Source organism: Anabrus simplex, chromosome 6, assembly GCF_040414725.1.
Source record: "Anabrus simplex isolate iqAnaSimp1 chromosome 6, ASM4041472v1, whole genome shotgun sequence".
Classification (NCBI taxonomy): domain Eukaryota; kingdom Metazoa; phylum Arthropoda; class Insecta; order Orthoptera; family Tettigoniidae; genus Anabrus; species Anabrus simplex.
This window is the reverse complement of record NC_090270.1, coordinates 187,431,037-187,446,182: the sequence shown is the minus strand read 5'-3', so window position 1 is coordinate 187,446,182 and position 15,146 is coordinate 187,431,037. Positions and strand designations below refer to the sequence as shown.

The following is a 15,146-nucleotide window of genomic DNA, read 5'->3' as shown; positions in this document are numbered from 1 at the left end:
AATACAGAATAATGACGAGAATAAGGGTTTGTAAATGAAAAAGTATTACACATAATATGAAAAACAGCTCTATTATTCGGAATTTTAACACTTTTGAAAAATGCAATAAGAAAATCGAACAAAATTTTTTTTTGGTTTGGAGGTGATATTCAAGTTTAGGTTTGAATTAAAATATTGATCTAAATGAATATAGCACTTTTCAGTAACATCTAGTAAAGGACCTTCATTTAGAACTTCTAATACCTCAAGATCGTGATCTATTTCAGTAATGTATAAATTCATTCATATGTTGGCCGACTGCAGAAAATTGGTTATGCTTTATTGCATTGACATGTTCTGTATTTCTGATTTTAAAACTACTTCCAGTTTGACCTAGGTATGAACTATTGCAGTCTTGACAAGAAAACCTATTGACACCTGATTTTGAAAAGGGACTACTTTTATTTATTGATGTAGAGTTATGCAGGATCTCTGTACTAGTATGAAAGGCTATTTTAATATTACGTTTTTGAAAAACGTTAGTGACGTTATATATTTCCTTATTAAAGGTAAATGTTGAGTACGTTGTTGTAACTTAACCATTATAACATTCATTTGTATTGAAAAGGTGGACCCTTTAAGTTACCTCTGTTATGACGTAGTCCAAATGACCCCTTAACGCTGTTCTAGGAATGTAAATTTCTCAGCCATTCTAATTTATCTGCTGGCTAATTCTGTTTTTGTTTGTTCATTTGTTTGTTTCTTTGTTAAAAGGTGGTGTTGGCATTGTTAAGAGAGTGGATATTTTTAAATTACGTTATTATATATCCATAGTGTTTTTAAACTTTTGAGCTATCAGGTTTCGCTCCACACCTAGTATGTTACACTTACGGACAGTAGAGCTGCAATAGTACATTCTCACTAAAAAAAAAAAAAAAAAAAAGCTTAACTACCTTACTCCTATATGCCTGTACAAGGAAGATATTAGTAAAGTAATATGATATTTCTTACTTACCAATCATTGTTTCCTCGTATATTCAAAATATCTTTCAGGAATGTCTAGATTATGCTCTTGTTGATTATTATGAACTCAAAAGGTATTTCACATTTTTGTGGATTAAAGTACATATGTCTTTCTTATGGGTATAATGTTTTCAGGTTAAATCATTCGTGGAATTCAACAAAATTGAAGGAAAGCAGTTATTTTCAGCAGTATTACATTTCATCAGTATTTCATTATGTACTGTACCTATATGAAATAGAAATCTCAAAAAAAAAAAAAAAAAAAAAAAGGTTTATGGAAGAAATAATTAGTTTTCAGCTGATATTTACATATGTTGTTAATGTAAATTCTTCACATTTCCTTACATATAGACAAGAAGAAGAACTAGCACGCAAGAAACAGGAGGAAGAGGAGCAGGCTCGACGATTGGAGCAACAGCGAAGGCAGGCGGAGGCGCTGCGCCGCCTGCAGGAGCAACAGCAGCGCGCTAAAGCAGCTCCTTGGAGTCAGCAACCTGCTATCCAAGCTACCGGTGGGAGTCTAATTGATATACAGCGGCAGGAAAAGGAGAAGAAGGAGGTAGTTGTCATTCTTTTCACCAAATACAATCAAAGAAAGTACACACTTTTGAACATGATGCCTCAAAATAATGAGAATTGTGATATTATGTCATAATTGGATTTTGTAGAGACCAAGTGAGTTGGCTATGTGGTTTGGGTCATGTAGCTGTGAGCTTACATTCAGGAGGTAGTGGGTTCAAACCCCACTGTCGGTAGGCCCCGAACATGGTTTTCCTTAATTTCTCTTTCACACTAGGCAAATGCTGAGGCTGTATGTTAATTAAGACTGTCTTCATTTCCTTCCCATTCTTAGCCCTGTTCTATCCCACTGTTGTCATAAGACCTCTCTGTGTTGGTACCACGTTAAACAGATAGCAAAAGAAATTGTCTTGGAGGAAGAAAATTTAAGTATAACATTTCAATCCTCTATTGACATAAGGATTCTGTTAAAATTTTTGGTTATTGTATTACCGTGTATAGACTATTAATCTCTACATATTGTTTTCAAAATCTGGTGGCGAAAAGTTGGGTGTGGGTATTATTTGCATGGTTGGTACAGTGCTCCTGACACTCAGAAATCTGGAAGGTGGTATTTTTCTGCCTGCTCTGTTGGCAATTCTGTTCTCGCTACAACTGAGAAGTGTGCTGCGTACATATTGTCATTTGTGTAGTGTCAGTTTAAGTGTAAGCACACATTCAGGACAGCTAGGGCTGGTTTCATCAACACTGTTAAATATATACTAACAAGTACAGTCAAAACTGGTTAAGACGTCCCTCTCTAGCATGTTTTCCTGGTTATTACGCCATTATTCCAAAGTTCCAGTCCATATCCTATTAAATACATGTTGAAGAAACCTGGATAGAACATTTACATCACTCTTTAGTACGTTTGTAACATTCCCACCATAAGAAATTTAAATTAGTGTTCCTGGCCATGTTGCACGCATGATGCACCAGCGGCGACTGACTTGGGTGAGGATTTGGTAGAGAACTTAATTTCACAGCCCTAGCATGTCGGCCTATAGCTGTAGGGAGCGTCAGTCTCAAGCCAGTCTTTAATGTCGGCATGTGTTTGGATTGCACAACAGGAGTCGTGTGACGTGTTCGTGCTTAATTTTACGATCATAAGTGCATTGTGTAGCAACGTATGTAAATTAGGCCTGCTGTATGTACGTATACAGCTGACGTGTTGGTGCTTAATTTATGTCCTATTAAATACACGTGAAAGAAACCTGGATAGCACATTTGTCACTTTTTAGTACGTTCGTAATATTCCCACCATAAGAAACTTAAATTAGCATTCCTGGCCATGTTGCGCGCATGATGCACCAGCAACGACTGGCTTGGGTGAGGATTTGGTAGAGAATTTAATTTTGCGGCTCTAGCATGTTGGCCTACAACTGCAGCGAGCGTCGGTCACGAATGAAGAGGTGTTTTATGACACAAATAAAAAGATGGCGGGTTCGTCTAATAGGCCATATACTTAGACATGATGGGTTATTGAAGAAAATAATAGACGGTTCCTTAGGGGAAAAAATAAGAGACAACAGTCAAGATTAGGGTATATGACGCAGATATTAGATGACACGAGATGCAACTCCTACTACGAACTGAAACGTGAAGAATGGAGAGCTGCTGCCGACCAGCCTCACAGCTGATGACTAGAGAGAGAGAGAGGTTAATTGTGTAACAACGTACATAAATTAGGCCTGCTGTACTTATGCATACTGTAGTGCTTTTCAGGACATTCAGTTATGGAGAAGAAGAAAACTAGACATTTTAAATAATGAAAAATTAAAGTTTATTGAGAATGCGGATGCTAGTCCACACATGAAACGTGTGCAAATAGCCCAGATGTTGGACATTCCTATGATAACTTTAAACATAATTGTAAGCGACATGTTTAGTTCACGTTACTAAAAATGTTTTTCCTTGATATTTTGCTTTGTTGGTGTTCTTAAAATGTATTATTTCATTAATTATAATAGTAAGCACTTGTTTCTTTGTTTTAATCGTAATTATTTTTACGTTCAAACCTAACCTTAAATGCAACAGCATAATTGTTTTTCTTTTTTTAGCACCTTCCTTTTTTAGGACCTTTTTTCGGTCTCCACAAAAACGTCCTAACCAGTTTTGATTGTAGTTAGTAAGTTAAAAATTGAATAACATGTTAGGTTTCTTGGGTTTCTTCAAACTTTTCCTGTAAAATGTTAACTAATCGACTGTTAACTTCCTCAACATTGCGAACTGGTGCGAATCAAGGGGGCAGTGGTATGAACATGCTGTTTTACAGTGCGCTCCTATGTGTTTTTGTTTTACAGCTGTTAAATATGGTGCGTGAAGTAAAATGGAGTCGTAGCTCTAATTTTTCCTCCTATGAAAAGGAATTGCTAGTTGAATTGGTTAATAAATATAAAGAAGTAATAGAGTGCAATACAGCAGTCGCCATATTAATGGTTAAGGCTGTCTGGCATTTGATCCGTAATCCCAGGTTGAGAACAGGAAATCTTCTTTTCCAGACACCTACCATCCTTCCCATGCAGGTTTACCTGAGTGGAATGCGAGTATGAAGAGGGGAGCACTCGGACTTACTTTCATTGATTTCAATACATCATACATAGCAACTTATGCCTCATCAAGAAGTCTAGTAAAAGCTAGCCTGTTTATCAGCAATGATATAGACGGAGAATGAGCATATTACCTGTAAAACAAGTACAGAACCTCATATTCTACTGAACACAAAGTTCCCCGCATATTTGCGGCCCAAACAATGCACTTTTGAATCTACCTTATACAACCGTTGGACATAATGTTGGCATTACAGCATAATATATTTGAAATTGACACCAGGATGTCAGTGACTCTTTAGACCCTAAGAATTGTATCCTATTTTTAACGTTACAGCAAATATAATTTTTGGAATATGTTATACCGTATTTACTTGCATATTAGACCCCTTTTTTTTCCACTTTTACAGTCAAAAAATGTGAAGGGGGGTCCAATATGCGATAACGTCAAATTTCGTGCAGTGAACACATGACTTCTAGGCTATAAATTGTACACGTAAACATTCTACACTATTCTTTAATAAACTTATGAATGTATTCTGCGTTTTACTGGCTATTTTCGTTCGAAAATTTATAAATTTAAAAAGACAATGGTGAACATGACTTTTAGGCCTACATATATTTTAAATATAATCAATCACTTTTATTTACCGTATTAAGCAATATTGACACAAAATAATGAAAAAGAACTTAATGGCCAGTCATTTGTCACTGTCAGTTGTATTTGATAGTTCGGGAAACACGCGAGCATCGTCGTACCTACGTTACCAACGCTCAGCTGATGCAATACGACCGCGGCGCACAGCCCGCATAAAATGTAATACTGTACTCCAAAAGATAATTATTCATGAGGTAAAATAAATTCACAAAATATACACTTACTAACAACATCCGGCACTAAAATGAGAATACAAGAATAAAAGAGAGTGAGGAAATAACAAATTACGGTACTTACAGTTAAGGGAGGTTATGGTGTACAAAAGAAACACTCCACTGATCCGAGACTCAAGTAACTTTCTTGCCACGTGTATTTCCCGGAATAAACGAGACATGGTACACACAGAACTAGATACACTAACCAACACACAAATATCAATAAAACTACAGCTACAATAAACTATTAAACGCATAAAAAACTACGTTATTGCACTAATGCTGTGAACTACGCTATCCTAGAGAGATGAAGACTAGAAGTAATATAACAATTTAAAAAACACAAATTACTGATGAAAATGTTCAAGATCGCAAACCGTATCGGCAGCTAATAGTGCTAAAGCTACGGAAATGGACATCTCTTAACTATAAGACAGACGTATCACACGATTTTGGTGTGAGCTTGAATCGGGCGGGTCGGACGGACGAACCTTGAGCTCTCTCAGTGTAGAAAGCTGCGGTGAGTGGAGAGTTTCACTTCCGCCTCTCTTCCTGCAGGGAGGCCAACCAGCCGGCAATGGAACCAACAGTAACAAAGTTCGTCATATTGACATATATAAGGTTAAGAATTCAAAGCATATTTTCATAAACCACCATTTGCGTCACAAGTACTGATTATATCAGCTTTTACGGGACATTTTAAGTCTCAATTCATTCACTGATGGCCGATTGCGAGTCTACGGAGGAATACTCGCCACCGTATTTTCTGACATGTTGGCAATTTTCCAAGACACAGACACACGTACTGTGATAGTCTGTAGTTGGAAAGTCGAGAATAAAAAAGTAGTAGGCCTATTTCTCCGTTTACGCTAATCCACCTACGAACTCGGACAATATTCTGTGATGCTTGTACCGTACTGCTGTAGTGGCTGTCGCAGATAAAGCTGTCAGCTCCGATTGTGCCGATCTGGCAAAAGGCAGCTGAGGGCTCAAGAAAATGTGCGCAAACTTGTACACACATTTGTACGACGTCATCAGAGCTGCAGTACAGCTTGTAGTACCCGCTACGAAGTGGAATCGTTTATTGGTCTCGGCTGAATTTCGTTACGGGGTCTAATATGCGAGATTTATTTTTTTCCATTCTCTTGGTCTCAAAAAGCCGGGGGGGTCTAATAGGCGAGGGGGTCTAATACACGAGTAAATACGGTATTCATGGGACTCTAGTAAGTCAAAGCCTTTTAACTTCAAAAACTGTACCTTCTTCTTGCTATGGGCTTTACGTCGCACCGACACAGATAGGTCTTATGGTGACGATGGGATAGGAAAGGCCTAGGAGTTGGAAGGAAGCAGCCGTGGCCTTAATTAAGGTACAGCCCCAGCATTTGCCTGGTGTGAAAATGGGAAACCACGGAAAACCATTTTCAGGGCTGCCGATAGTGAGATTCGAACCTACTATCTCCCGGATGCAAGCTCACAACCGCGCGCCTCTACACGCACGGCCAACTCGCCCGGTAAAACTGTACCATATGTATATATCTTAACATTAAGCATTTTATTAGAATAATGGCATTCATGTTTAATCTTAGTAACGTTTTATTCTGTACAGTCGCTATTGAATAAGCAGGTTCATCAACAGCTGACGATGACCTATTTAACAGGTCAAAACCGGTACTGTCTTTTAATGTAATTAGAATTTTAGACACTTTGTAAAATAAAGTATTGATTAGGTGGAAAACTCTCATCCTTCATACTTGTGTGCTCAAACTATCAAAACGGACCATGAAACTGATAGATTATAGTATTGGTATAATTGTTCGAGGTTTCTGATCTTTGCCTTGTCTCTAGTCAGAACCGGTTTATTTTTCTCCTGATCCCTTTCTTTCCGCAAGAGATTTCTTTCCCTGATTGCTGCTCTCACTCTTTCATTCCACCAAGGTGTTTCCTTCTCCCTTATTTTCATACTTGTCTTTCCACAAACTTCAGTTGCTTCCTTACCCAATGTGTACCTTAGTCTGGTCCATTCTGCCTCTCCATTTTTCCTTTCATCTCTTGGTAATAGAGTTTTTATCCGGTTCTGATACTCAGTTCTCTTATCTGTTTTCTGGAGTTTCCATACTTCGATTTTTGGCATTTTCCTGTTCTGTACTTTTGGCGCATAGAAGTTTCTCAGGTCCGCTACTAATAGACGGTAGTCACTGTCAAGGCTCTCGCTGGGTATTACTCTGACATCTGTTACCATTCTGCTCCTTTCTTCATCTGAAATGGCATAATCAATTACATTCTTTTGTAGTCCATCCCAACTGTATCGTGTTATCTTATGGCTCTGTCTCTTCTTGAACCAACTATTTTTAACAACCAACCCATTCCTCATACAGAATCCAAGGAGATATTCACCTTCCATATTTCGTCCACCATTTGCCCCCTCTTATTAGTGTTAATAGAGGATGGTTGCCTAGTTGTACATCCTCTTAAAGCAATAACAACCAACCAACCAACCAACCAACCAACCAACCAACCAACCAACCAACCAACCAACCAACCAAGGGTGAAAAGAATATGTCAAATTTCCTGATGGGAAAATCAAATAGTCGTAAATACGTCTCGGTCATGACCACCCATCACTGACAGCTCTGAACATACCACATAGTCGAGCACCTCTCTCCTTACTCCCAAGCCCAAAGTTTGCAACATTTGCGTAACACTAATCTGTTGTCAGAAATGACCCAGAAAACATTGTGCTGCTTTCCTTTGGATCTTTCCCAATTCTAATATTGAGTAGCTCTGGTGTGAATCCCATACACTAGGTCCATACTCTAATTGGGGTCTTATCGGGTGAGTGGCCGTGCGGTTAGAGGCGCGCGTCTGTGAGTTTGCATCCGGGAGATAGTGGGTTCAAATCCCACTGTCGGCACCTCTGAAGATGGTTTTCTGTGGTTTCCCATTTTCACACCAGGTAAATGCTCGGGCTGTACCTTAATTAAGGCCACGGCCACTTCCTTACCAGAGACTGTTCACCATGAGGTACGATCAATGTCAGACTCGTTGGCTGAATGTTCAGTGTAGTGGCCTTTGGTTCAGAGGGTCTCTGGTTCGATTCCCGGTGGGGTTGGATATTTTAATCGCTTCTGATTAATTCTTCTGGCTCGGGGACTGGATGTTTGTGTCCGTCCTAACACACTCTTCATATTCAGACAACATTCCACACTACCAACCACCACAGAAACACGCAATAGTGATCAATCAATCATTCACTACTGATCTGCATTTAGGGCAGTCGCACAGGTGACAGATACCTTTATCTGTTGTTTTCCTAGCCTTTTCTTAAATGATTGCAAGGAAATTGGAAATTTATTGAACTTCTCTCTTGGTAAGTTATTCCAGTCCGTAACTCCCCTTCCTATAAATGAATATTGCCCCAATTTGTCCTCTTGAATTTCTACTTTTAAAGACATCACTCAAATTTATTAGTCTACTGATGTCATTCCACTGACAGCTCACAACATACCACTTACAATGAATCAAATTAAATAAATTAAAATCAATGTGGATGGTTGAATGGGGTGGTGAAATGGGAAGGAAATGGATTTACTTATTCAAGCCTATTTTAAAACTATATCTATTCATTGGAACAGATGTTATAAAAAATGTTTTTGTTTCCAGAACTTCTCACTATGGTATATGATATTCTGCTTGTCTATTAATAAAATGTTTTTGAAAAGTAATTATCCTTTGTCACTGTTCTATATTTTACAGGGATGTTCTTTTCATTTGCTCCTTCCAAGGCGAATGTTGTTTGTTTTAATTTTATAAAAATGTCCCTTGAAGTCAATTAATTCAGGATCCCTGAAGCTCTACTATTATTAAAAGAGCTTCCCCGAAATTTTGTTGTTGACAAAATCTACTGTGTCCTTGGAGGAGAGACGGCTGCAGCCGAATTAATAAAATACGAAGATGATTTCCTTGTTCCTTTCCAGATGTTTTTCCAATACCGTTCGCACTATAAATATCAAGTCTATTGTTGATCTGTTCGGTCTGAAGCCATATTGTTCTTCCTCTGTGTTTCTATTATATCCCTCAGTGTTTTGTCTATGACTTTCTCCATTATTTTTAGCCCGTGTCATAATAGAGTTATAGCTCTATAATTTTCACATTTATTCCTATTTCCTTTTTTAAACAGTGGTGCAATGCTTCCATCTTGTCAATCTTCACGTATCATTTAATCCTTCCGTATGGCATTGAGGGCTGTATATAGCCTGTATAGTCCAATTCTTCCTGCTGCCTTAATCATATCAGCATTGAATTTGTCTTTTCCACTTGCTTTACCTTTGGTCATTGCTTTCACTGCCCTTTCAAGTTCCAACCATGTTATCGGGTTCTCTTCTTTTTCTCCGTGTGTTATTTCCATTTTCTTACTTCCTCCTTCTTCCAAGCAGTCATCCTCAGTATGAAGTTTTTCAAAATACTTTGTCATCACATTCTGAAGACCCTTTTCATGTACTATGGATCGATCTTCTCTCCCTAATGCCTTAATTTTTTCTTGATTTATTCTTTTTGATTTTATTACTCTGTGTAATAGTTTCTGATTTCCTCCACTATCTTGCTCAGTTTTGTTGGTAAACTCTCCCCAACATTTCTCCTTTTCTTCCTTGATACTCCTCTTTACATGTTGTTTCAATCTTTTGTACTCCACATGTAACCTATCTTATTCTCATCCCTCTGATACATTTTTTGCTTTTCCTTATCCATTTCTTTCTTCACCTTGTTCCTTTCTTTTATTTCTGTTTTTATTTTGTACTTACTAATTTAACTGAAGCCTTGTAATACAGCTGAAGATGTTCCAAATGGAATGAAACATGTACTGTATATGATTGATTGATTTGCTTAATGCAAATATAAGTATCAAGAAGGTGGAAATTTACTGTTATTGATTCATTGGAAATAGGTTTTGATACGGGAAATGAAGCTGATTTCATGCAAACATACCTCTTAGTCGAGCAGCTCGTCTCCTTTCTCCCAAGTCTTCCCAGTCCAAACTTTGCAACATTTTTGTAATGCTACTCTTTTGTCGGTAATCACCCAGAACAAATCGAGCTGGTTTTCTTTGGAATTTTTTCCAGTTCTTGAATAAAGTAATCCTAGTGAGGGTCCCATACACTGGAACCATACTCTAGTTGGGGTCTTACCAGAGACTTACATGCCCTCTCCTTTACACCTTTACTACAACCCCTAAATACCCTCATAACCATGTGCAGAAATCTGTACCCTTTATTTACAATGATATTTTTGTGATTATCCCAATGTAGATCTTTCTTTATATTAACACCTAGGTACTTACATTGATCCCCAAAAGGAACTTTCACCCCATCAACTCAGTAATTAAAACTGAGTGGACTTTTTCTATTTGTGAAACTTACAACCTGACTCTTACATCCCTCTATACAGGGTTGGTGTAAGGAAGGGCATACATCGTTATTTATGAGTTTCATGTTTGTATTGACTGATTACATGTATATGGATAAGAAAGAAATTCCACCTTATCAGTACTGTTTATTGTAAATATAGACTTAAATCAGTTACTGGTTTCGACCCTATTTGGTCATCATCAGCTGACAAATCATGATATTACATCTATTGGGCCTTGGTTTCTATTACTTATCTAAAGAGATGTTGTATGTGTTGTCCTTTCATTTATAAGTCCGTGAAAGTGAAATTGTTTTGCGGTTTAAGTATGATTGTAGAAACTTAACCTAAGCTTAAAAACTAATTGTACACACACATAAACACATTAAAAATGCTAAAAACATGTATATACACTGGAACTTCTATTCTCCGTTTTTCAAGGCACCGTGAAAATAAAACTTTCAACACGGGAAAACGGAACATCCGAGAATGAATCAAAACCATCAACAATTTGGCTAAACATCACAAAAATGAAATGTGTATAATTATAATCTTACAAAATCTTACAAATCTTACAAGAAATATCTTTAGAAATAATGTTATTCCAGTTTTAGTATAATCATTTATATTGTTAATCTTTTAATGTGTTTATAAATTCCTATGTTTATTATGTTTATTAAGCACAAATTTCAAAGAAAATCAAATATGACAGGTCTTAACCTTGAGATGATTATATAGGATGAGGATGCTTGAAATTCAAGTGAAACATGTCCCTATCTAACAACATAAAACCATTTGTGTTGAAAAGGTGGAATAAAAAATCACAATTTTGTAGCATATGATAGCAAATTTCAATACGGGTCTAATCATGAGATTAGTAACATGTAAAACGACCTATCTGTGTCGGTGCAACATAAAACAAATAGCAAGAAAAAGAAGTATTTTAAATAATTCAGTGAGAGAAAAGTATTTTGAGTAAATATATTGTAAACTGTTCATTGATCAGGTAACAACACTTCATGCGTTGGCTATACCGTCATAACAGTAATGGTTCTTACTTGTCAGTGTTTAAATGTTAAAGTTCAGGTTGGACAAAAATGTGTTGTGTTGCTGTCATATGGCAAATTCGACTCTGCCTAAAGGATTATTCAATTAAAAAAAAGAGGGGTAAAAAATATCCGATTAGTGTGATTAGGTGCAACCCCCGGAGGCCCGGGTTCAATTCCTGGCGCTGCCACGAAATTTCAAAAGTCGTACGAGGTCTGGAACGGGATCCACTCAGCCTTGGGAGGTCAACTTAATACAGGGAGGATCGGATCCCACCTCAGCCATCCTCGAAGTAGTTTTCCATAGTTTCCCACTTCTCCTCCAGGCAAATGCGCGGATGGTACCTAACTTAAGGCCACGGCCGCTTCCTTCCCTCTTCCTTGTCTATTCTTTCCAATCTTCCCATCCCCAACACAAGGCCCCTGTTCAACATAGTAGTTGCGGCCACCTGGGCAAGGCACTGGTCATCCTTCCCAGTTGTATCCCCAACCCGAAGTCTCACGCTCCAGGACACCACCCTTGAGGTGGTAGAGGTGGGATCCCTCGCTGAATCCGAGGGAAAACCCAACCCTGGAGGGGTAAACAAATTAAGATAGAAAGAAGATAAATACCCAAAATAGAAATGGAAACTAAGATGAAAGTTCTAACTGCTTTGAGCTACTCCATGGTTTTGTCCTGGTCTACAGAGAATTCGTGAAATGATAGTGTCCCTTTGCTCTTTTTTTCCTGTTCGAAATAAAAAACGGCACACCGCAATACATATTTGAATATTTCCAAACACAATTAAAGAAAAGCAAATCCCTACACCATTAAAAAAACGAATTAGCGCATAAATTAAGATTCTTGTTTAGAACGAAGTTACAGCGAGAAAACACTTTGAGCAACTCATTACATTTCTTCTTGTTTGCAGAAAATTTCTGCTCGATGTACAAAGAGGTGCACAATAATGTCACAGATTCCAATACTTGTAAACACAATTTTAAAAATATAATCACCACAGTACACAATAAAAAATTAAAACTACTAGCGCATAACTATCAGCTCGAATGATGAAGCCAACAAGCACCTTATTGCGAAACACATTGCCAAAATTTACGACAACAAAACAATATAAATAAAAGTGGAAATGCGGCCATTTGTGGTATACAGCTTCCTGTCAGTGAGTAGGAGGCCAGCACTTCAGCGGCATTATGGTGAAACTTTCCAATTACAGCTTTATGCTGGGCTTTACAAGCGATTGTCAAGGCCGGTATAAGGAGCACAGCGAAGGATTCAGTCGGCCGTGATGCGTTATATTCAAATCTGCCCATCACTAATCCAATCAGATTGGAAAGAGAGAAAAAAATATCAACAACACTTCAGAAATTACGTTTATTCGTGACCTTGAAGTCATCTGGAAAGCGCACTCGCTGCATATATCAGTACAAGTTTCGAAATGATACAAACCATTTAAATGTAACGTGCGCAAATAAAAGGACTGCATTTTTTGGCTTTTCAAAATGAAAACGTAAAATTCCCAGTCCTCCATTATAGTGATGGGACATTCGATTCATTTGATTCCGTTCACGTTACTGTATCGATACAGTGATCCGATTCACGGCACATTAGTCACCGCTCCTACTGCATCTGTGTAGTATTTGCTGGTAAGACAGCAGCAACAGCATTCAGTGCTCACAGCTACCATCTGGTCTTCATACTATGAACTCCTTTCTTAGCAAACAAAAATGCTAGTCACTCTAATACATCGAAATTTTCCACCGACGCAGGGTGGGAAATGTTAGGAATAGGAAGGTAGCAGCCATGGCCTGAATTAAGGTACAGTCCCAGCATTTCCTGGTGTGAAAATAGGGAAACTAAAGAAAACCATCTTAATGGCTGCCGGCGGTGGGATTCGAACTCACCATCCTCCGAATACAAACGCATAGCTACGCGATACTAACCGCACGACAACTCGCTCAGTCATTTTTGAAAATATGTATTTTTGTATCAGCTTAGGATTTTTTTAAATCGTCATATTTTGTATAGGCTATCCGAGATGTACAGTAGCCCGCTGGTTTTCTGATTGAACATACTGTTAGTTAAGTTATTGCGTCTGTCCACATATGATTGAAGTCTTCTGCAACGATGTGACATATGAACTGAGAGAATACTGAGCCGTTCTTCCCAATATAAAATAGCGGGATACAGGAGAGCGTATTGACACGACGCCACAGAAGATGACTACCGCAGCAGTAGTTGAAACGCCTGGGAGAAGTGAAAGGAGTGGACCACGGCATAATAGCCCGGAAGATTTTTATTATATTGACACCGGCCTTGAAAGCCTTCATACTTTAATAAAACAGGTACTTTTGAGTGGTCATGAGCATGACTCATAGTCATAGACCAGGCTAGAGTCGAGTTTAATTGTCAAATGTCAACTAAATTATAATAATAAGATTCATTAAACTAATAAATAGTATAACCTAATAGCCTACCTACTTACTAGCTACTTCAGAATTATGTTTTGACTACCTTTTTAACACTGCAAATAAATCCATCTGTAATTTAAACCTCCCTGTAAGAAGAGGACAGTAAATGCAAATGGGTATTATTTTCAAATGAGCTGAGCTCGAGAGTCCATTATAGCATACTGCCCCCGTCATGCCCGGCTCAGCTCGGCCGGTGAGCGAGAGTTTCAGTCGCAAACTGTTCACTTACTGGCTGTGCAGAAAAATTTTAAGGGCAGGGATAGCTTAAGGACTAGCGACAAGTGAAAGGAATACTAAAATAGGTTTTTCACATTTATTATAACTAACACTCTCCAAAAATAAAATTTTAATTACAAAATATAGGAAGGTTTTGGTTACGGTCTTCTCCACAGGTTAATATTATCATGGAAACTTCTTCAGTTTAAAGGTTGGCAGATGTTCGGATCTGCAATTATACCAATAAATGTTAGCCTACATTTAACCTGGTAACAAAATCAAAGTGACTTTTGAGAATACTTTCTCAGATAAAAATTAAATTATTTGAAAAATTAAAGTATCTCCTCTGGATTTCATATAATATTAATGATAAAGTGATCACTTTCTCTCATTAATTAAAAAATAAAATAAAAATTATTCTTCATGAAATTATTGTTAAACTATCTTCCACAGACTTTAAATTAACCAATTCAATTATTTTTATAATTATTTAGTAAATATTTTTCTCATAATCAGCTAAAATCTGACGTCATGTCAACCTACATGTTACTCATTTATTTACAATTAATGGTTACGTAAAGTTTATAAATTTGAGTTCATGATTTCAATCCACGGACATGGCCTTTACTTATTCATTTTTCTTTAGTAAACAAGACCCTATTCTACCTTAAAATTGAATAAAATTCACTAAAGGTTCATATCCGATCAAATTATGAGCACATGAAAATGACATAAAATCGACCAAAAATCACGCACACAGTGGAAAATATCACTGCAAATATTGACAAGAAAAATCACAATACACAAAATATGGGTAAATTACACACAACACATACACACTAAGGCACACAGTAACATTATAAAATTATTTACACGAATACTAACCCTCGATTATTATTTTTGGTTTTAATCTAAGTCAGGGAAAAATTCTTAAGATGACGATATCGGGTAAAAATCATTGCGTCGACTTGAGATGTGATAGAGTCAAGATTATCACTTCAATGAGGAAATTAATCCCACAATGATTTCCATG

The 15,146-nt window shown here is 37.4% G+C and overlaps 1 protein-coding gene across 3 annotated transcripts in view; it reads left to right on the top strand.

Moving 5' to 3' along the window:
- Gyf (GIGYF family protein Gyf) overlaps positions 1-15,146 on the top strand; it is a 485,965-nt gene that overhangs the window by 388,746 nt on the left and 82,073 nt on the right. For all 3 annotated transcript variants that reach the window (XM_067150103.2, XM_067150101.2, XM_067150102.2), the window contains exon 18: positions 1,354-1,561. In XM_067150103.2, coding sequence (XP_067006204.2) covers positions 1,354-1,561 — 208 coding nt within the window. The remainder of the gene's footprint in view (positions 1-1,353; positions 1,562-15,146) is intronic.